Source organism: Zonotrichia albicollis, chromosome 6 (genome assembly GCF_047830755.1).
Source record: "Zonotrichia albicollis isolate bZonAlb1 chromosome 6, bZonAlb1.hap1, whole genome shotgun sequence".
Lineage (NCBI taxonomy): Eukaryota > Metazoa > Chordata > Aves > Passeriformes > Passerellidae > Zonotrichia > Zonotrichia albicollis.
The window spans coordinates 15,754,366-15,777,554 of record NC_133824.1 but is presented as its reverse complement, the minus strand read 5'-3'; the positions used below and the strand labels follow the sequence as shown (position 1 = coordinate 15,777,554).

General features: G+C 41.4%; 1 protein-coding gene across 1 annotated transcript in view; it reads right to left on the bottom strand.

Annotated features, from left to right (window-relative positions):
• The window catches only part of LOC141729244 (uncharacterized), a 79,376-nt gene that overhangs the window by 50,927 nt on the left and 5,260 nt on the right, over positions 1 to 23,189 (bottom strand). Inside the window, exons 2-3 of the mRNA XM_074542145.1 lie at positions 21,895 to 22,409; positions 19,793 to 19,898 (exon numbers count right to left, since the gene is read on the bottom strand). Coding sequence (XP_074398246.1) covers positions 19,892 to 19,898; positions 21,895 to 22,409 — 522 coding nt within the window. The 3' untranslated portion in view covers positions 19,793 to 19,891. The remainder of the gene's footprint in view (positions 1 to 19,792; positions 19,899 to 21,894; positions 22,410 to 23,189) is intronic.

Sequence of the window (23,189 nt, the reverse complement as noted above, 5' to 3'; positions counted from 1 at the left end):
TTGAGAATAAGTACACAGTTGGGAGCGTGTGTGAGTGTGTGTGATTCATATCCTACACCAAAGAAACAAGACCTCTTCTGGACTGAAATAATGCTCCATACAGATTGTATTTTCCAGTCCTACCTTCTTCCCAGTCACAGGGTTTCATTTAACACCTTCCCATTTATTTTAAAGATGAACTTTGCTCTTTTGAGTACATTAAAATATCCAGGGCACTGTTGCCCTACAGCAACCTCTATACTTGACTAAAGGTATTTTGGTTTCACTTCTGAATATATTTCAAGTAGCAAAGAAGATCTAAGTTACACAGCTCTCCTTCTTGCTCTCCTGAATGTAGTTCATCACGGCAGTTAATAGGAAACTTTTGGCTCAGGAAGCCCAAATGCTAGATTTCCAAATGCCACTGTTCTTCTCAAAGTATGCAGTAGCGTCACCATCAAACAGGATACCAAGTGACATGAATTCTTGTTGAAACATTTACAGCTGCTTCATACTGCCAAAGTTCCCATGGATTTTGTCAATGTGAATAGAGAGGACAAAGATGGAAAGTTTCCCAACCAACAGCAGAGTAAAGACATTCCTCTCTAGGAAGCACACTGAGCAGCCATGCTCAGCCCATTGCTTCTCATTAGCACTACAACAGCTTTTATCAGCTTACACTCATTTTTACCTCCACTGACAGTATCCTCTACAGACTAATTTAATCCGTTTCAGTTCCTCTCATTCTCCACTGGGTTTTTTTTTTCATACATCCATGCTGATGAAGCAGAGACGACTTTCCAAACTTGTGTTTGGCCATTATTCTATGCACAAAAGTCCTGATTGGAAAAAGAAAACTCACAGCCAACCCACAGCAGTTTGTGTTAGGGGAAAAGCCTTTGCAGCTAGGAAAATATCCAGGTGGCAGCTATGTAATCAATATATATTATGGCCTCCTGTATCTTCCATAACTTTACTAATGAGTTCACAGTGTTTAATTAATTTAGCACTATACTGGTGAGATATGCTGTCATTGCCTGCCTGTTATCTCTTTCTATTTAATTTTAAATGTTTCTGTAGCTCAAGTGTATCTCTGAATGAAAGTCAGTGTTCCCAAAAGAATATGACAGTAGAAAGTAGACACTTTCAACTTCAGCTACAAGAAGACAGCGGAGTAAGAACATGAAGGATAATACTCAGTTAAACTCTGAAGTGGGTAAGCACAGCTATGCTGAAGCGGCAGCAAATTAAGTTATTACTGAAGTGCCAGTTAGATGAGTGCAACAGCACTGCCCTTCAGATCTATAATGTTCCATCAAACATCTGGAAGTGAACCTCCAAAGGTGAGGAGGAATTGATGGTTTTGCTACGTGATTTTGGTATTCAATGTTTTGGGGGTTTTTTTAAGACATATCTTTCACCCAATCACACGTCACAAGTCTAGGCATGTCCACACCTGCTAACAAATATATTTAGGAGGCAACACCTAATTACTTCCAGTAGCTAATTTAATTGTTAAAACTGCACAGACCTTACTTCTGACACCTCAACAAAGTGGCACTTATCTAAGCAAAGTTATAAGTACTTTATTATCACCTCAGTACCAGGTCTGAGTGAATAAATTCAGACTGCCTTAGATTCACCTTTAAAACACCATTTTGTGCTTCTCTGTATTAAAAGATGACATGAATTTGTCAATGTAACACACAAAGAAAAGAAAAGTATAGTAAAGCTAAGGCAATAAACAGCTTTTTTCCTATTTTAAGGATTTTCAGGTTTAAAACAAGTGTCAAAATTATTCTGCTGAAAGATTTATAAGGAGAGTTGATTTTTTATTTTTTTAAACAGTAAGATATTAAGAAATCAACAAAGGGATTTTTAAGTTTCTGCTTTACCTTTTAGCCAAGCAGTTTATTCACAAAACATTCTTTGGGTGGTTCATCTTGCCTAAAGACTTTGGACTGGTTTCCGAAGTATTGCTGGCCCATCAAAAGTACAGGACAGAGACCAATAGTGATTTCTCCAGAGCACAGGAGTTGATGGCAGAACTAAGAATACAAGCCCACAGCTGTGACATTAAACTTAAAATAAATACATCATTCTAAACATAAGGATAAAAATAATGTCCTACTGTTGAACAATGGTTCATAAGCAGAAAGACATCATAATTACTGTTCAGAGACTTTACAGTGCCAGCATCTGTGCCAAAATCCCCTGAAACAGCATACTGATAGACATAACAGGATTTGAAGTGTATATGTACCAAGTTTAGCCTCCTACTTTCTTGGAGAAGCTGATTAGCAAAATTTCAATATGGAAGGGATGTATTGATCACATCAGGCATTCTGTGATTTATGAGTTTATGCAAAGAACATTCTGTCCTAGCAAGAGCAGACAGCAGTGTGTAGAGCAGTGAACTCTATCTAAGCCAGGTCCCTGAGAGGAGCCTTCTCACTGCACAAACAGGAAGTGTGAAAAGAAATTTAATACAAGGAAGCAAGCCAAAGCCAATGGGTCTGCAGTCAGATCAGTTTAGTGTCCCATTTGACACCAGACAAATAACCATTCATCTTCTACCTGTAAGCAGCATAATAAAAGAAAGAGTTTATTTGTATCCAACAGCTTCCTGTGTTGTTGGGGAAACCTAAGGTAGCAGCTGTCAGCAGAGCTAATGCATGAGGAAATAAATGGAGTTTCTTTCAAATGTTTCACTTTCTGTAATGTTGTTTTCAATCACCCAGCTCATGTATAACCCTTTCCCTAGTAGTATTCAATATCTGGACAGAAAATTAAGAGAGAGAACATTCCTTTCCAAGTTCAAAGTCCTTGCATAGGGTTGACTGGCAGCACTCCCTGAACTTATCATCCAGCAGGAGTAATGAGTTCTCATATTTGGGACATACATTTTCTACCAAACTGAAAAGACAGCTTTAGGGAAAGACTCCAATAATTAGGGGGTAGCCTCCCTTACCCGGCACCAGGCATACTTTAGTAAACAGAAGAAGAGCACAAGGCACCTTATAACCCAGTCTATTCCTACTCCTGACAGTAGCTATGTGATGAGCCTCTCTCTTGAGGAGCTTTCTGTCAAGTCAGCTCTGTATCCCACAGACTCACAAATAGGCTTGGCCCATATGGAACATCTTCAGAGACCAACAGAAGGGTAAGAAGACATTAAGTTCTTCTAGATCTTGTTGCCTGTTCCATAGGGTTTCTCTCTACTCAAGATAGATGGTGATGCTATCTTTTTTCCTTCAAACAAAAATGGGAAAAAAGCACAAAGAATGGAACTGACTTGTTCTGCAGCACTCCCACCTGCACTTTTCTTCCACAGCCACTCCTACTTAATCTCTTTCAACAACCCCACCTCCAAAGCTTCCTACAGGCAATAAGAATATGGCACATCATTACAGGTATCTGCAGGAATATATCTTCACATGTAGAATCCAAAAATCTCTCCTGCAAATCATAGAGGACATATAGAGGGCATATATTCACTGCTTCTACCAACTGCATATATTCTAGATATTTGTCCACTCTTGTTTTATATTTATGTCAAGCACCACAGGTGCTGTTACTTGTCTTGAGAAATTGTTTCTTATGCAGTTTTGGTTCAGATAGTTTCTCCTCACATCACCCCACCAGCAAGAAGTCTGGGTATGCAGAAGGAGTTAGACACAGCTAGGACAGCTGACCTCAACTGATCAAAGGGACATCACACATCATATTGGCATCATGTTCAACATATAAGGGGGGAGGGAGGAGAAGAAAGGGGGGAATGTTCAGAATTATGGTATTTGCCTTCCAAAGTAATCATTACACAGGATGGAGCTCTGCTTTCCTGGAGATGGCTGAACACCTGCTTGACCATGGGAAGTGGTGAATGAATTCTTTGTTTTGCTTTCCTTGTGCGCATGGCTTTTTCTTGACCTATTAAACTGTCTTTATCGCAGCCCATGAGTTTTCTCATTCTTACTCTTCTGATTCTCCCGTCATCCTGTTATGGGGAATAAGGGAGCATATGGATGGTGTTTCACTGCCAGCTGGGGTTAAGGCATGACATTTTTTCGTCTCTGGTCCAAGATTTTTCTTTAGTTCCAGTATCCCTCCAAAGACTTGGCAAAAAAGATCAGATGCTACTGGGAGCTTAAAACATTCAGTCTGTTTTCAGATTGAATGCACTTTCTCTCTCCAGGCCACTAATAAGTTCTTAGACTTCTCACTTGGACATACTGAGTTTCTTGATCTGGAGAAGGAAGAGTTATATCTACACAGAGACAAGAGGGAGAAATAGTAGCAGCCATCCAGGAAAGCAGTCATGTAAGGCAATTTATTGATCTGAAAATGTTTGAGGAATATCCCTTTCCCCTGTTCACACAACAGTATTATCGTTATAGTAACATATAATAGCATTTCTGCATCCAGCCAGGTGTGCTCTGCTTGGGTTCAGCCATATGGTCTTCCCAACACTTAAACTATGAGGGGAAACACTGCATGTCAGTACTACTCTTCTGGAGAAATGCTCAAGAATACTCCTCTGCTTTGCCTCCCATTTACTGAATTACTCCATGCCAAAATGACAGCCTTTACCCATCAGGAGCCTTTCTGAGTAGCAACAAAAGGCTTTACTGACTGTGAGCTGCTATACAAAGATATGTGGATCATTAACACAAGCAAGCCTCCAGCTTCACCATTCATCACTAGCTGGCTTGACACCTGCTTTCTGGTGACAGCCTTCACTGGAGAAAGTTTGCAGCTGGCCCAGCTCTTACTGAGCTTCCTCATACCCACCAACTATTTTCACTCTCCATTTGTCAATTGTGATAATTTCTATTCAATCTGATACATATTATAAGAATATAAACAAATGCCTCTGGCTGTATCGTAGCTGCAATCACTTCCCTTTATAGCCATCATTTATTACGGGCGGACAGGTGGCCGTCCGGTGGAATGCCGAAGAGGCTATCTTCTGGACAATCATGGGGAAACACAGCCACATTTACATTCTTCCCAAGCAGACACAGAGGTGTGTGATTGCTGAAAAAACTTCACTATGCTCCAAAATTTCTTCCTTTCCCAGCCATGTAAGTCACAGAAACAAACGTGAATGTTACAAGCCTAGCCCACAAATGAACACCAGATTTAAAATTTAAACTTATTTAACACCTTTGAGAATAAGGAAGGGGTCTGAGAAGCTTTGTCCCCTGTTGCTTCATTTATGTCTTACACGTTTGATGCAGGATACATGCTTTTCTTAATACTGGCTATATGACTTCTCAAACATATACAAAACACTGAGATGGCATCAGCTTTGTTGCTCAATTGGCATTTGAAAAAAGACTTATTATGTACTAGGCACATGTAGTGTTTCATTTCAAAAAGAGCTTGGAATAATTTCACTTTGCTTGAAAACAGTGGCACCTGTAAACCAGATATATGTCAGGCTACTTCACAACACAGGCAGCAAAATTCAGGACAGAAAGTGAACAGTATGACTGTAACAGCACTTAAAGAACACAGAATATAATTAACATATTTGTAAAAGTCTAGAACAACAACATTTAACATTAGCTTGTGTATCAACACAAAAGGATCTCAAACTGCTTCTGAAACACTGCAATTTCATGAGCACAGCACAGCAGGAGATCAGTCTGACTTATGCAATCACAGATTGAGCAAGTCCCTACCACCAGCTCTGATAGCAAGATCTATGCTACCTGATACTTATCAACTTCTTAGAGTGGAGAACTGGCCTTTTGCATAGAGTGTTGCAAGGACAGAGCAAGGAATATTGAAGTGGAAGAGTTGCTGTAGGACCTTGTCATAGGTTTTAACATTACTAACTATCCATCATTCTCAAGACTACAGCTTATATTGATTGTCATAGCAAAGTGTGCGTTGTGAAGTTCATAAGAGCAGACAGACTAAAGGTCCATCACACCAAATATCCTGTCTCACCAACAGCTGGTGCCAGGTGTTTGGGAAAGTGTCTACATACTCTTCTAGTACCCAGTCCTTTAGGGAGTTAATAAAGCCAAAGGCTGTATTAAAACCATTCCATTTATTACCCATCAATGGACTTGAATACCTAATATCATTTAGAATTTTGGTCACCTACAACGTCCAGTGAGAAAAAATTCTACTTCTAAATTCAACTTGATACTTCAGAGTGCTTTCTTCTTCTCATCTTCATGTACCCAGCACCCAGTGAAACCTAGAGACTTATTCGCCAGTCTGTACAACCTTCCCATCATGCACACTCCTGTGCCATCCTCCCAAGAAGTACAGATGAGAGTATGTTTATTACTACCAAGCATAGCAAAGTTACTATTTAGTGATTCCCCAAGCCATCAGCAATTTAGCCAAATTCTGAGGCACAAATAAAAGCACCAGACTTCAGATGTCAATGCCTAGTGACTATCTGCAGTCACTAGGTAATCCTGAGCAAAAGCCTTTGCCGCCTTCTACTTTTACTCTCCTTCCCTCAAGTTAGACATAACACTTTCTTATTTTAGGAGCAGGATCTGAAAATGCACTGTAAATGCCTGCAAAGCACTTTAAGAATATAAGAAATGTAACTATAAATATATTAAACATAACTCCCAAATTTCCCCATTGTGTCCTACGAAAGGTTATTCTGAGAGGAGCTGTGTACAGCTGCAAGACATTCCTTTGGAAACAGAGAATAAATACAGCAAACACCTTTGCTGCTTCAGGATATGACCTGGAAATGGAATCAAGTGTCTTAAAGCAGAGCTTCACATAAGCACATGGAACATGACTTGCAGCATCACAGCTTCAAAGGCATTGTAATAATATTTCTGCATTAACAACATAGTTGTTCTCAACATTTTGGGATGATCCTGGGAAACAAGCTTCTAGGATAAGCATGAAGCATGAACAGGTACCATCTGTGATCATGTCACCCAGCTGAGAATCACTGCAGCCAGCATGCTCCAGCAGAGCCTACTGCACATCAGTGCTCATTGCTGAAGTGGCTTCAGAGGAATAAGAGGCAGAAAGCACACAGTCTGTCCCAACATCCTGAGCCACAGAAAAAGCTCCAGCCTTGGTGCACACATAGCACTGCTGAAGATGTTTTTTCATGGGCTTATGTTGTTGGTGTCCATTCAGTTTCATCCACCAGCCAGCCTGGGATATGTTAAGGAAAATTAAAGCACATAAATAATAATGTCAGTCAATATCACCCTGAGGAAACAATTCACCAAGTGCTACACCCGCCTCAGAGCCAGCAGAGGTATCTACTTTCACATAAAACCCATGTAGGGCACTGGGATCACAAGCTCTTCTGGTAATTCTGTCCACAGATCACCTCACGTTTAGTCCTGTCACATCGGTTTTCTGTCATACACAACACTCCAAAACAAAGCAAGCTGAGCAGAGCCATGTACCATCTCTTCTAATTCCATCTTTGCAGCTCCTTTCTCCCTTCAGAACTGTAGCATTCAGCAGTACCTCCCCAAGTTCTCTTTGGCACCAATTTAATTAGTCTGTTATCCACAAATTTGCTTAGTTCCTCTTTAAAGATCCTAGTGCTCTCAGGTGCCACAGCCTCCAGCAGCCAAGCACAGAAGTTCATCTACTTTAAACCAACCTCCTGTCAGGATTGTGGAGCTCTGTCCTGTTCTCATACAGTAGAATTTAGCATGTAACTGTTCTCCATTTCCCCTATGTATTATCTTATTTCATAAAGGCACCTTTTGAAAGCACTCCTGCAGAGCTTTTTCCAGAGGCAACCAAATATTTGCCACCTTTGCTGTGAGAGGTGTCTGTCTTCAGATTGTACTTTTTACCACAGGCGCCCTAAAAAAAGGATCAGGTACAACCACGAGGAAGAAATGAGCCTACTCCATTCCAGTAGGCTCATTTGCCAGTCTGTCAGCTGCACTCCTCAGCCCTTGCCCTGCAAGAAGAAGCTGAATTCCTTTCCTCAAAGGAAAAAGCTGGGACAGTGAAGTCAAGTGACTTGACTGCACTGAAGAGGGACTTGTGTCTTTAGACAGGGACTTTCAGTTTAATGGTTAGACCAATAGATGAGACTGTCCCCTGTGCAGAGGACTGTGTCTATGACCAAAAAACACTCTAGTTTCTTACCAGAAGAATCAGGTTAGAAAGATTCATAGACTGGGACTGAAGATGTAGACACTTGCATGACAGAATAAAGGCACTGCTGATGCCACCTTTATGGTGGTAGATTTCTGAGGCCATCTTGCTACAAAGAACTGGAGTCCAGAGGCCAGTTGGCAGCAAAGTGGGGAGAAATTACAGTGGGTTTGGCCCCGGCAGCCAGTTAACATATGTTTGGATACTATACCAACAATTTCACTATTAAACTAAAGGGTAGGACTCTTCTTTTCCTGTAGATCTTCCAAATAAGGAGGCTTTGGCTCTCAAGGTAAGCAGGGACCAGTGGCACTGTAAAGAGAGCTGCACATGGATCACAGGGGTAAGTGCACTGCCTGTTGTGTACAGTGCATGGAAGGATCTCTGCACAGGGACACACTAAATCTAGATTGATTTTAAAGTGCTGGGGAAGCCTTTGGTAAAGACACCTACAACGTGGCTGATGCTCCACTGGCTTTTCAACAAAGCACTGCCCCAGACCACCTTAGTCCCAGTTTGAATTTGGACTTTGCAGGCAGGAAACCGAGCCAGGATCAGACTCTCTTTTGGGGGTAGTGACAACAGGGAATACACAACTGTAATTAACCTAACTACTGAAAGGAACCTAACAGTAATTAACCCAAACATAACACTGAACAGAGATTAGTGCTGGTAGTTGATAAACAGTGAGTGGAGTTAACGGGCAGTGATGTGTAGACTCCACTGATGTCTCTGTGTCTCCCTGGGATTTCTGTCACAAGCAGCAGCGAAGCACGTTCCCACCTCCCCGCTTTTTCCCTCATGACAGTTTCCCAAGCAGCTGAACTGTGTGCATGACTATAGACTGTCTGCCTCCATGGCTCTCCCCAGCTCACAGAATGGGAGAGAGGGATCCAGGAAAGGCAGGACCACAGGCCAGAAAAGGGAGTCCCTACCAAAACAATCCAGCCCAAATGCTCACGGATCAGGCAAGCTCACAACAGCATCTTGGAAAGGTCACTGTTTTGGTGAACTGGTTCATTGTCAAATTCCCTCATTGCCCATCGAGGCTGTATTTCCCATATACTACCTGTGATACACCTATTTCTAACACAGTACTTTCCATGCAGGACAAAGCAGTCTAACTCTGTCTGAGAACTGCTTTGCCAAAAGACTGCAAATGGTAGAAGTCATCCACTACCCCAATTTGTACAGCTGTTTGATTTCCCTCTCAAGGGTATTGTATCTGTCCCTTCCCAAATTTATTTTTCCCCCACTGATAAAGCATAGTAAGAATTCATGTACTATGTACTATGACAATTATTATTTTATACACTAACAAATTAAAGTTCTTGCAAGCTTTCCTCCAAATTAATTACCTTTGACATAATTACAATTTTGGGGAAAGTTTCTGCTTACTGTAGAAACTTCATACATTTTATTTGAAAAAATCTGCCACAGTGCTCTGTAGTAGTGGCCTGAGTCCTCACAAAAGTTTCTTAGTGGAGCAGTCATGGTGCATCAAAGGAGACAGAGACCACCAAAAAAGCCCAGCCTAATGAGAAGAACAGCAAGAGAACCACACAAGTTGTGATTTCTGGAAATGAAAATTTAGCATTTCAAATCTACATAACTAGTTAAAATTTATTTCATTTTGTGTGAAAAATTAAACTCTTCCCTCACATTATCACTACAGATAAGCAGCTTTTTTTTTTTTCCAAACAATTCAGCCTGCTCTTTACCTAGCTCTGAAATTCTTCTGTTTCTGCAGTAGTCTGTGACAGAGGTGACCAGAGCAGAACACAATACCCTTAGGCTACCACACTGCCATTTTTGTGCTACCTATAGTCTATAAAGATTTGATTCTGTACTTAAACATTGGCTCATGGAAAGTCAGGTGCTCTGAACTTCTAGTTGAAAAACTCAAACAGTTTAAAACATAAACTAACATACAAATGAAATTCCAAGATTGTTGGTTTTGTTGTTTTGGAGGCTATTTTTTTGCCTTTTTTTTTTTTTATGAGGTAATGTTTTTTGCAGAGCAAAATATTTGGATGTGCAATGCCCCAGTTCATAAAACTACAGAGCAAAATTGGGAAAATGTTTCTCACTTTATAAAAAAATAAGTCTCACTTAGGATAGTCCAAGAACTGAAGGTGAAGAAAGACAAGCTCTGACAGTAATTTGGTACGCAGTTTGACATCACATTGCAGATTCACCCACAAGTCCATTAACTTTCTCTTATTTGCAGGCATTTTTCCCACTGGGGAAAAGATATTGGATAAGAATATACATATACACCGATTTTTCACATATTTAAATGCAATATGTTTCACTTTGAACAGGCCACCTGGATTAAATTGAATTAATTAAAACAATCCCTCACTTTTTGGTGTTTTAAACTGAAGACTGGGTAAAGGAGGGGTAAAACAGGACTTTTTATTACTCTTAGATGGTGCTAAGAGGACCCATAAATACATCTCTTCTTCCTGTGATCCCATTCATCTTGCTGCCTTTCCTACTCCTCTTTGCCAACAATCAGATCCCAGTAAACAACCTCAAGTGAAATTTGCAACTGTCAGATAAACATTAAAAATGCTTCTCTTGTCCTTTCCCATTGATAGTCCCATTAATATTGTAATAGAACAAAAAGTTATGAAAATGAACGCATGCTGGGTTTGGAAGTGAATTATGCAGACAGCAGCTGTGAAATATATACTCTTGAATATGCATAGACACAGAGATACAGTGCACCCATAAAGAAGCATGTATACACTTACATGTAATATTTTATGATACAGCACTTGGTTCTAACCTTGTGCTACTGTACACTGTGCAGCAACTCCACTGACTTTCATCTGGTGTAAATTCAACACAAAAAAAGTCAGGATTAAACTACCACAGGGTTTATTTAGGTGAAAAATATCCTATTTATAGAATTTTTCTGTGCTATTTTTTTTTCTAATCTTTATTTGTAGTCAGAGTCCAACAGTACAATCTGCTTTTGCCTATTTAATACTTTTTCTCAGTATGCAAATCTCTGGTTGTACGTCTGCTGTAATTAAAAAAAATCTCTAAATCAAACTGTAATGATGGAGTGGGAAAAAAAATTCTAACCTTTAAAGTCAAGCTTTTTTTTTCAAACTTGCCCTTTAGACACCTATTAATTCAAATAGTATCCATTAGGAGTCTCAAAAAAAGAGTATTTCCTTCCAATTCCACAATGAAAATATTGTTCCTGATGTCCTGTCCATCTGAACCTTCACTGAGATCATTGACTGTTTTGCTAAATTAAAGACTTCAAGTATGATTTGGTTTCCAAAATAATCTCCTAAATGTCTTAAAACACCACAAGGTACTGTTGACTGTTACATATATGTATACACACATATACAGACACATCCATATACAAGTATTATATTTTTCTGTCAGGCTTTTACATTTTCTGAGTCATTAATATTCTACTATTTCAAGCTTTTCTGAAGAGATAAAAGCTTTGCAGGCTTTAATAAAGTAAGAATTCTTCAAGGCAAAGCAGGATTTTGGGGACTGGAGTTTTAGAAATACTCCCAGGTAGAGAAGAAGCTGTGATGGGTCAGTAACCACAAAGGAAGACTCCACAGAGACAAAGTCTGCCTGAGAGGCTTTCCCTGCTTGAACAAGACCTTAGCTCTCTGAACAAAAACATGCTGCCAGTTATATTGTTCTAATTCCCAATTTAGTGAAATTTTGCTGGGTCATTTCATAATGTCAGGCTGCATTCAGATGCTCCCAGTCATCTATTTCTGAATTCCCTTAATGGTACATACCCAGCATTCTCTCTCTTCTGAACCTCGTGCTTTTGAAATACAAGTCCTACAGGCTTATATCTCTATATGCAAGCCAAAAGATACTGAACTGGGAATACCAACTGGATCTTTCAAACTCGTGTGTCTCCACTGTTCAGGACACCTGCCATTTTGCACAGAAGTCACTCCTTAGTTGATTTATGCTTATATTAAGCAAAGATGAAACAAAATTACAACAAAGAGAATGTTAATTTTATAGTGTTCCCTACCTTCATAGAAATAGTCAACATTCCTGAGTTGCCAATAATCTTGAAATATAGTATATTTTTAACATTTTCTGGAATACCATACATAAAGCAAAATTGATTCTTGATGTTCTCATCAAAGTCACAAAAAAGGTCAGTCAGTCTTTAGTCTATCAGATTTCAACTTCTCTAGTGCATTTTGAGCAAAATTGTATCACATTCATCCACTCTGAAATACTGATTATGGAAAAATTCTACTTTAGATTTCCGCAATTTTACTGAGAGATTACCAGAAAATCAACTTCTGGAATAAATATTAATTTTTTTCTGAGTGGCAGTCAGGTTAGGTATTAGCACTTCAGCTGGATGAAATTAAAAACTCATACGACATTGTCTGTGTTGCAAACTTTAAAGTAGCTGAGAGCAAGGACTGTCCCACAGATGCACAGTCTGGATTCTCAAGAGGTACTGTCTCCACAGACAGCATATTCTACCAAGGTAACATAAATGACACAATTGGTCTCACTGAAAGGGTATTTCCCCAAACACTTCACAGGAAATGGTCACCATGTTCCTGGTGTTTTGCCTTGTAATTTATTGCCCTATAATCGTTGGGCTGACAGTGCACTGCGCTTCAGACCAGAACCTGGTCTTACAAACTTTACTGGCTACCTTGCACAAGTGACCTATGGGTACCACACTTCAACAGCAACATTTGCTGGAAGAGTGTATACAAAGGTGTCAACTTTGTTAAAATATTTTTGGTAACAGTTGGTTCACAAAACAACTTTTTTCTTCTAATTTTTTGTGTCAGATTTGTGACAAATTGTACAAAATGCTTACTTGTGTTTATTAATTTAGAGTTTGCATAACAGATTTTGTTCCTGTATGGTTAAGTCTCTAAATTTTGTACAACTTGTTACCATTCTTACAAAAATATTACTATTGGAATGTTACTATTGTCATGGAAATGTCTTCCCTGGTAAGGGAAAATGTTCACTGCTTTCTCTGGCGCCTTGCACAGCTACCCCACACTTCACTACCAACTGACTCCAGCTCCAAAATGACTTTCTGTTCAAACATTGACTGAAGCAGGTCAGTTGAAGTGTCATGGAGGACAGCATGAAAGACCTTTCCACTGACTTGCCCTCATGCTGTTATTTGCACAATGGCAGTAGGGCTAAGAGTTCCTCTCCCCAAATGGAATTCTGTGCCTATATAGTGTTGGTGTAAACAGGAAAGAGACAAATTAGGAACAGTCTGCACACGCCCAGGAATAATAACCATGAGACCCTGCCATGGAGGTCTAGGCCAAGCAAAGGATTCCCCATGCCTTTGTGAAGATGGAAATGCAGCCCACAGCTCCAACACAAAGTTCAGTCTGGATCTGACACTCTGCTCGGGGTTGGTGTTTTCTCGAGCCTCAGGGAAACAAGAGTGACAGAGCAGAGACAGAGTGTGGGGCAGAGCTGGAAACCTCCTCCCACTTAACAAAGCCTCATCAGCACCAAGGAAAATAAGCATTAAGGTGATCCATGTATTAACTTCCTGCCCTCCAGGGTCAGCATTTCTTAAATCATACAGGACATTACATTCTCTGCATAGTCTCCAGACATTTAGCAATGGGTGGCAAAGGAAGCTAGAGCTCTAATGGGATGAAGTGTCAAAGAGAGCTTTTTATTTAAAGAACTAGAGAAAAGAAAAGAAAATGGATATTTTAACTTTTATCTTGGAGTTAGTTAATATTCACACTTAACTGCTGAACTGGCTAAATTCTTTTCTTTTCTTAAGGACCTTTATAAATTTCATCATTAATAAAATCAGACATTCAATTAGCAGGGAATTTCTGATTGCTAACTGAGATTTCTCCCCTAACAGTTTCTCTTTTTCACTCTTTCTAGTCTCTCTTTCTATTTTCTCTTCCTACCAAAGTCCCCCCTTCCCTGAAAAACCAGGGGAAAGTGAAAACTGACTCCATTAACCTCTGTCATTACCTAAATCCATCTCTTAATTAATATGAGTTAATATGATTAATCAAAATAATGAGACAAACCTATTAAATTAGGGTGTTTAAATTACAAATGGAAGTGGTAAAGGCAAAGGAACTGATAACGAATAGCTGCAGTCAGAGATGGAGCTAGCTCTTGAAATGATATGTGACAAACAGCAGAGAAAATTAAGAATGAAGGGAATCAGCAAGATTCATGTGAGAAAAATATTCTACATGCATACCTGTTTGAACTACAGTCCTGAAATCTGTTTAACTCCCCTGTTATAAGCCACAAATTAAAGTAAAAATAATGTCTCTGTCACAGGTCACTGTAACATCAAAAGTGATATTCATTTTGGGAGGTGATTCTATCTGGAATGTGAAGTCTTCCCTACAGAAATCCGTTAGCAGTTTCTGTATCAGTCAAAACCATCAGTAAAGGAAATAAATGTAGCACAGGACTGATGCAGAGAGAAAAGTGCACTACAAACTACTGCTGAAACAGTTCAACATCATAATTAACATGAGTTTCCTGACCCTTGATTCCAAATAAATTTTGGGCCTGTTAAGTCAGGTCTCCCTCTGCATATTACCAGACAGTAATAAGGTGCTTAGTTTCTTCATACAGATTCTGGCTATGAAATGGTGCTAACACAGCACAGGCAAAGGCTCTGATTTTGAAGACAAAGTCTTAAAACACTCTGCACCAAGGCCTCATTAAAGGCCATTCAGACAGGCTGTTGCTGACTAGTGACTTTATACTTCATCACACTTTATCTGAGGACCTGCAAAAAATAGACACAAACACCTCTGATTTAGGAATGTCTTTGCTAAGAGGAATATTTACAGAAAATCCAGCTTCAATTTCAGTGTTAGTTTCAAACTTCTCTAAGTGTGTAGGCCCAGCTATGAATCTTGCTCACTTTTACAGGAGAGCGAGAGGGCAGAGGGGAAATGGAAAAGGTTGAGATTTCTTACTAGAAGTACTAGCAAAACAAAAAAGGTTGAAAACAGATGCTATGATCAATTCCCATTCCCTTTGTTTCCTTAGAAGAACAACAACTTCAATGTCAGATTTTCAGACTTATAAAACTCTTCACTCTTTTGTGCTCAACCTGGAGAAGAATGAAAAGATATCTTAAAGTTCAGCTTACACTTTAGAACTACACTCTCTCTGATTCCTCAACTAGCAATAGAAAACTCTACAACTGAAACATTTAACCATCATATGGATGGTAAACAAGCCACAGAAAGATCCAGGCCTGTCTTCTAAAAACCTCCTGGCTTTGCAAGTCCCCTAGGAGAGATAGCAGTTGGTCAGGAAACTCTGCAAAAGCATGCCATACATACTGGGGTTTGTGTCAGAGAAAACAAAACATTTTCAGAGCCACTATTACTCCTTACTTATTATGGACTTACTTACACTTATGGACTTACTACTTCTATGAGTACAACAGGACCTTCTGCATCCATTTCTTTAGCATCTCTAATTGCAAGGCACTGGAGTAGATTCTAATTATCTAATGGTCTGTTCAACTCCTGACTTCTTTGCCAAGACTACTGTCAAGGGGGCTGCTCAATGCCAGCTGTGACTCTGCTCCAGATGTCCACTGGCACTAGGCTGAGACTGTCTCATTCCAAAGGCCAAGCAGTTTTCAGAGAATGCTTTACAAGCAGTAGTGGAGCTGGATGAAAACCAGTGCTGTAGAAGTGACCTTGCACTTACATGACGCAATACCAAGGGTCTGGAGAGAACACATCTTTCCAGTTACAAGCAAGCACAACAACAATTCTAGGAAGGGTAAGGTGGTGAATTAAAGACCTACTCAGATGTCTTTTGATAGCACTGATTAGTAGCCCCAGTCCAACTGGGCACAAAGAAGCAGCAGCTATGTATCTGAAATAACCAATCCTAGAAACTGCTCCAAAACAGCACTGAAAACAGGAAAAGTAGAGCAAACGAAATGGTAGGATTTGTTTCATTATGTGCTAAAATCCCAAAGTTGTCTGCACATAAAAGCACCACACATCAAAACACAGCTCCATTCCTATTGGCAAAGGAAAGGGAATATGGTATTTTGCAGGCATAGACTGCATAGAGAATGATTTAAACCTCCCAATCTTCCCTATGATTCCAAATAAAGTTGGAATCATAAAGTTCATTTGCCACATGCTGCAGCCCAAATACAAAAGACAGTTGCAAGAACTCAAAAGAGAGACATGGGTTAAGCAGTTGCCACAAGTCTGCCCATGCTTGGGCAACTATCTAATTATCTCTCTCAACATCTCCCTCTCCAGAGGGAGATGTTAATAGAGATAATTAGATAGTTGCCCAAGCATCTCATCCACAGAACTGCTTATGGGCTGTGGAGGTCTTTTCCTTGTGTCTTTGGCACAACCAGCTTTGTTGGGAGATACTCAGTTTGTTGAATTGACAAGTTTTGGCTCCCCAAATTTGCATTAGGCAGCACAGAAGCCTGCATGTAGAAGAAGACCTACATCAGATATAAGGGATTTGGGCTTGAGTTCCTGGTCTACTTTTTTGGACCTGAAACTTGACTTTAGCTCCTCCTTTAGCTAAATACTTTGAATAGTGCAACTTCTCCTTCTGAGAACAGTCTCTCCTATTGGAACTTATTCATTCTGTGTGAATTAGTAAGTGCTTCTTTGGCAAGGGCTCAGTCCTACAGCTGCACTAGCCTGTGGAAAAGTCCAGCTCAAATTTGCTGCAGTAAATATTTGCAGTATCCCACATAAGAATCCTGACCAGCTCAATACTGTCTATCCTACAAGCCAAATATTTTTCTCTTCCTCTGACAAAGCTTTACAGAGTGCTGATTTAACTACACATGGAACAGAAAAAAATGTGACTCACAAAATAAGTAATTGGATTTGAGAACATGAAACATACCTGAGAAAAAGTCTTGGTCTACAGAGACACTGGCAGGCTTTGCTCTGTGCCACAGACACATCGCTTTCCTTGCCACCTGCACAGTTGCTCTAGGCAGGTTCATTAGCAAAAAACAAGAAAAGCTGCCATTTCTTCCAGCCAAATTAAGATAAAAGAAGGCCAATGGAAGCAGAATGATCTGAGAGAGGCTTAAACATGAATGCTATCAAATCAGTGGTAGTGCCATTACAGAGAATGAAGGCAAGGGTAAAGGGCACACAGCTGTTGCAAGGGTCACTAACCCTGGCCACAGCCACTGTGGGAACACAGGGGTACTGCCAGGAACACAGCATCAGTATTTACAACAGGATCAGCTGTTACCTGAACTCAGCAAACCCAGCTCCACAGGAAACACAAAACAGGAAGAAAGGACACACGGCCATGTCCATTATGAGAAAGAAACAGGATGGTGTTGCACTTCTTTCATGAGAGGGACACATAAGCCTCTGGGTGATCAAAACTGCAGCTTTGGCTGCATTTTTTCTCATTCTCCTGAGACTTTCTAATAAAAAAAATATATTAGAAAGACCTCCTGTCAGCCTCCTCATATGGTTCTTTCTGCTTCCTCTATCTCATATCTTTGTGTGCCTTTTCCCATCTTTGCTTATTAATCTTTTGTCCAAGGCCTCTGAGTATTTCCAATATTGCCTCTCCCCTAGGTCTGCAGACTCATAGGTGCAAAGAAAGGGGACACAACAGAGCATTTCCTTACTTGGACCTACTGAGACTTCCTTAGCACCTTTTTAGTTTTTCACAGCTCCCCACATTGATGCCTACCAGTAGAGAAGGCCAGAAACAACCTACCCGAACTCTAGGTTGAGGAAGAGGGAAATAGAGCAGTAGGGACCAAACAAAGTCTTCAGAACAGTCGGGAGCTCTAGGTGTAGGTGAAGGGTCCAGAAAACAAGACTGGAACACAGCAGGCTACCTGACTTGGCAAGATGACTGAAGGCAGCAGGTTGGAAATGCAGCCTAAGCTGTTAGCAACAGAAGGCTTTTACTCACTCGTGGCTTGGGAGCACAAGATGGAAGAAAAATGGATTTTTGCAAGTTCTATACGGATATAGAGTGTGTGTGTATGTATCCAGAATACATCACCTGGTCACGTGGTTTGTTCTTTTTGAATATGGGCACAGTGAAACACTGCAGTGCTGCCTATGACCTCATATGACGCAAACACAAAGATGATGCTTAGCCAACAGGAAACTTTAACACTGTGTTCATTTCATGGATTCATACTTAAGGGAGTGAAGTCCATGTGGATGCCTTCCTGTACATTTCAGATCACAAAATTACACTTTGATCTGAATGAGTTAAAATGTCTCTTTCGTTAAGGCACTGGAGAGATGCTAAGGATATGCAAAACAAAAAGCATCCTTTAAGTCTTTCCAATATTTGCTCACTCTTCTATTGAAAGAAATGTACCTTATTTTAATATAAATTTCTCTAGCAATTTTAATACAAACTGTTTTAGGTTCCAGATGTTGGTTCCTGTTGTCCTGAAAGGGTCCTCAAATCATGGGGGGGGGGGGGGGGGATAAAAGTGCACCTGGCATTTTTTCTCCATTAAGGTATTTCTGCACCACCATTCTCAATTTTTTTGAAACTAGCTGAGATCTATTTTCTCATTCCAAATCATCTTGGTTCCTCTGCTTTGATCTTTTAAGTTTTTCTACTTTGCTTTAAAAACTACAAACTGAGGTATATGCGACATTCTACTAGCAGTCTGTCAGTGCCATACACAGAGGTTACAGAGCACTCCCACTTCCTGATCTGTGGTCAACTCAAAGGAATGCAATTTTTTTTTTTAATATAAAGCTACAGAATGGAGGACTGAAAGATACTTGCTCTCAAGTGTATTACTTTGAACATGACTGCTAATACACATTTTGGTAGAATTAACTCTCCTTGTGATGCTAATCACTTTATATTATAGTTTTTCTCATTATTTATCACCCTATCTTGTGACATTGCAAAACTTAACACTCAGCTAGGGTTGATAGTTACTTCCAAATCATAGACAAACCTGTTGAATAGCATTGAACTTGATATCAGTTCTTGCCAAATCCCCTGGACACTCTCTCATTCAGTGATACTTCCCACAAATGATGCCTTTGAGCTCTCTCCACTAACCAGTTCCTAATCCATTTAACAGGCACTTCACTGATATCGTGTAATACTAAAATTTTAGCCAGACTATCACGCAGTACTAAGCCAAATGCTTTATGAAAGTATAAGTACCTCACATCTATAAAATTGCCTTTAACAATCCATTCTTTGAGATTATATTATTGAGATCAAGTTTGTTTGACAAGACCTAGTTTCCATAAAACTATGTCGACTGGCATTAATTATATCCCTATTCTTTAGCAACTGACTTCCATATCAGATTTCCCATTACTCCCTTGTTCTTTTTTGACTTCTGGCATACAAAGGCAGGGCATGATGCACTCACAGCATGGCTGGGAAAGGGAGAAGTGCAAGAGAAGAGATATGTGGTGATACTGTCTTTCCAAAGGCACCACCAAACAGCACTAATAGGAATTTGCAGCTTCCCTAGCTGTCTTCCATTCCATATCCAGGGTGAATCCTCTCCAGGTGATCTTACAGTCCTTGACACAGTAAAGAAATACCCAAATGGAGCAAAAGCTAGTGTCAGTAATTCAGAGATTTCCTAACACCCACAACTTGCTTATTTAAAATTATTTTCTCATTTTTAATGTTGTTTAACACTCACTTGTGGTAACGAATGGACCAGAAGTGCCAATGGATCCTCACATGGTTCACAAGCACACTGTTCCTTTCAGACATAGGACAAAACCATTTTCTGCATGTGTCAGGTTCTGCAGAGGTTAAATAAATACACAGAACTCAGCAGGATTTTTGTCTAGCATGTACAGCTTTGGAAGCCTCCTCCCACCATGAGTTAGATTATGTGATCTACAAACAGAAAAGGCTGCCCATAGGAGATTTAATAGGTTTACATTTAAAAAAATAAAGGCAAAAATCACAGAGACAGAGAATTGAAAGGGGATTTAAGCTCTGAAGCTTTATAAAACCTTTAAAGTTTTAAGCCAGCAAATGGGAGCTAATAAACTAGTATGACCTTGCAACAATCCTGTAACCTAGTTCTATGCCTTGGGGCCCCCATCAGTCAGTCAGGACTTTAAACTCTGGACCAACTAATAGGACAGTGAAGCATTTAAAAACATAGCTAAGTATTTTGGGGTACTCTGAGAAAGATACTACAGGATTGCAGGATATCAGGGTTCATGGACCAGACAGCAAAAGAGTTTTCTGCAATATTTATCCCCTGAATAGAAATCCATACTCTGGAATTCAAGCTCTCAGCATGTTTCTCAGTTTCCTGGAGGGCCTCAAAACTATATAGACTGATGTCATCAGGTAGCTCCTGTAAGAAGCTTGAAGCCCCAGACTGTTCTACCCACTCCTCACTGCTATAGTCTCTGCAGCTTTTGGCATTTACATCAAGAGATGAAGGAATTCTACTACTCTGCTGCATCTGAACACTCAGCATTTCCATGACCATCTAAATGGCTATACAGCAAGGATTTAGGAACAAAACCTTCCACTGAGACAGAAAGCAAGACAGACAGAGGGCAGTGGTGCTTCGACAAGTTACAGGAAGCCACTCACAACCTTGCTTGAGCTATCAACCACTATGCAAGCAAGTATGAGTACATGCTCCTCAACACCACAACTGCTGAGCTGCTTTCTCACTAACATGCCATCTATTTTTTACACTCTCCACTGGTGCCCAGGGATATGTTTGTTCCCAGGCGCTCCCACACTCCCTCACAATCCACAGAGCAACTTAGTTAGGCCTGAGAAGCTAAAGAATACACTGGGCTAAAGCCAGATCTGAGCTCAGCCTGTTTGTCAGCACCAGCAGGAACATCCATGTTCTGAGCTGCACCATCTGGGCAGTGCCACTGGAGACAGAACTTGGGGGCTTGTGACTCTTGGAGCCTGAGCACCAACACTCTTCATGCAATAGAAAGACCTTTTATCAATGCATTTTATGTTAGCTTGTCTTCTATTCAACCTTCCTCAGATGCAGAGGTCTGATCAGTTCTCTACCACAGTTACACACAGGACCAAACTATAATCAAAGATTCCCTTGCCACCTTGCCCTACATGACCATCCACCAGCACCTCCTCGTGCCTCACCATCAAGCTAGCTGCTGTACACTAAACTTGATGGCAACAGGCACACTAGAGCTTCCCTACATCTCTGTTTAGCAAAACAGCAGCATTTAATGGAGGGAAACCATAAAATAGTGATTTTCAAAGATGTCCACTGTACTTTCCAGTGTGCAGTGGTCCCCAAAGCAGCCAACATTCATATGCTCTATCTATTCAGACATCATGCAGAATCAGGCTCTCCCAGCTGTCTTCCCAGAGAGCTACAGGAGTAACCTGGGCCAGACTCATATAATGTATATTTCTATGAGTCTGTGCCATAATCAACATGAAATGGTTGCACTGTTGTTTCACACCCTCGGGACCCTGGACTGGTCTTCACTAAGTGTCTGTCAATCTCAGACGAAAAGGAAGATTGTTTAAAGATATTACTTTGGAAAGCTTTTCCAGATTTCTGAGTAAGTTTTAAATGTGGCATCGAAACACAATGCAGAAGAGATGGGCAGGTGGTTGGTACCCTTAGAGATGGGGGTGGCTGAAGGCAGCACCCGAGTACTGTGCGGGGCGACGCGACAAGCCTCCCAGGGCAGACACGCTATCCTATTCGGCTTTTCTCTGCCCAGCCGCCGGGTAACAAACGCAGGGCTGCAGACGGAGCTCGCAGCATTCCCTTACCCCGGGTTCGACGGCTGCGACGCCGCAGGGAGCGGAGCAGGGCAGCCCCGGAACCGCCGCGCCAGGAAGCCGCGAAAGCCCAGCGGCCGGGCCATCAGCCGCTCCCTAATGGTGCGTGTCCTCTCCTCCAGCGCTGCCCCCGGGCCGCGCATCAGCGGGGAGAGCGGGGCTCCACTGAAGGCACAGAGAGCCCCGGCTCTGCCCCCAGGCCGCCGCTCAGCGGGGAGAGCAGGGCTCCACCGAGCGCACAGGGAGCCCCGGCTCTGCCCCCAGGCCGCGGGGAGAGCAGGGCTCCACCGAGCGCACAGGAAGTCCCGACTCTGCCCCAGGCCGCCCCTTGGCAGGGAGAGCGGGCTCCACTGAGCGCGCAGGAAAGCCCGGGCCTGCCGCGGCTCTCCGGAGGCTCCGCGGCCCCAGCGCGCCAAGCGCGGTGCTCTGGCGCCGCCCCGTGGGCAGAGGCCGAGCGGCAGCCCCGAGCGGCCCGCGAGAGCTCCGCGCCCTCGCTCCGAGGAGCCCTGGAGCGGGGCTCAGCTCCTTCCCGCTTCTCCTCGGCAGCGGAAGCACACGGCTCTAACTTTGCCCTGCTTCTAAGCAGCACTGAAAAACGCAGTAAAGAGTTTTTGTTGGCTGGGATAAAAAGGCTTCAACAACTCTAGTATGAAGGGTGGTGAAAGCTCCCTGTTTTCGACCTCTCCAAAGAGCCCTCCCGTAGGAAACCTAGCAAAGGATGCAGGCTTTTTTTCTGGGAGTACGGAGAGAGGGCAGGGAACACGTTTTTTGTTTTCTTGTTGTTATTGGTTTTTTGTGAATGAGAGACATTTATTCATCATAAAAAGAGCAAGAGTCACCATCCTGATTTCCTTCAAACCACACTTTAAACACACCTACGGAAAAACTTCAGGGACAGCAGTATGTAGTCGTAAATTTTACTGACTGAACAACTGACTGAAAAGAGCTCCCGGCATTAAATGAGAGAATTCAAAGGGAGCTGTGTGGGAAAAAAAACCAAACAAAACCAACATTACATCCTCACCGGGGGCACTCAGCCTGAAAGCAGGAAGGCTCCCTGGACAAAAGTGGAGCCCAGAAGGAAGGAAGAGGGGGTTCACAGTCCAAGCAGGTACCCCACAGGAGTACAGACATTCCAGGAGTACAGACATTCCAGTGTGAAACAGAGGGACAGCCATTCATCTCCTGGGATTACTCCACAATACTCACGGCTGCATCCTGCTGTCAACTGTTTGGCAGTAGAAATTTATAAAGAGAGAGAAAAGAAAACTAAATTCAGCTAGCAG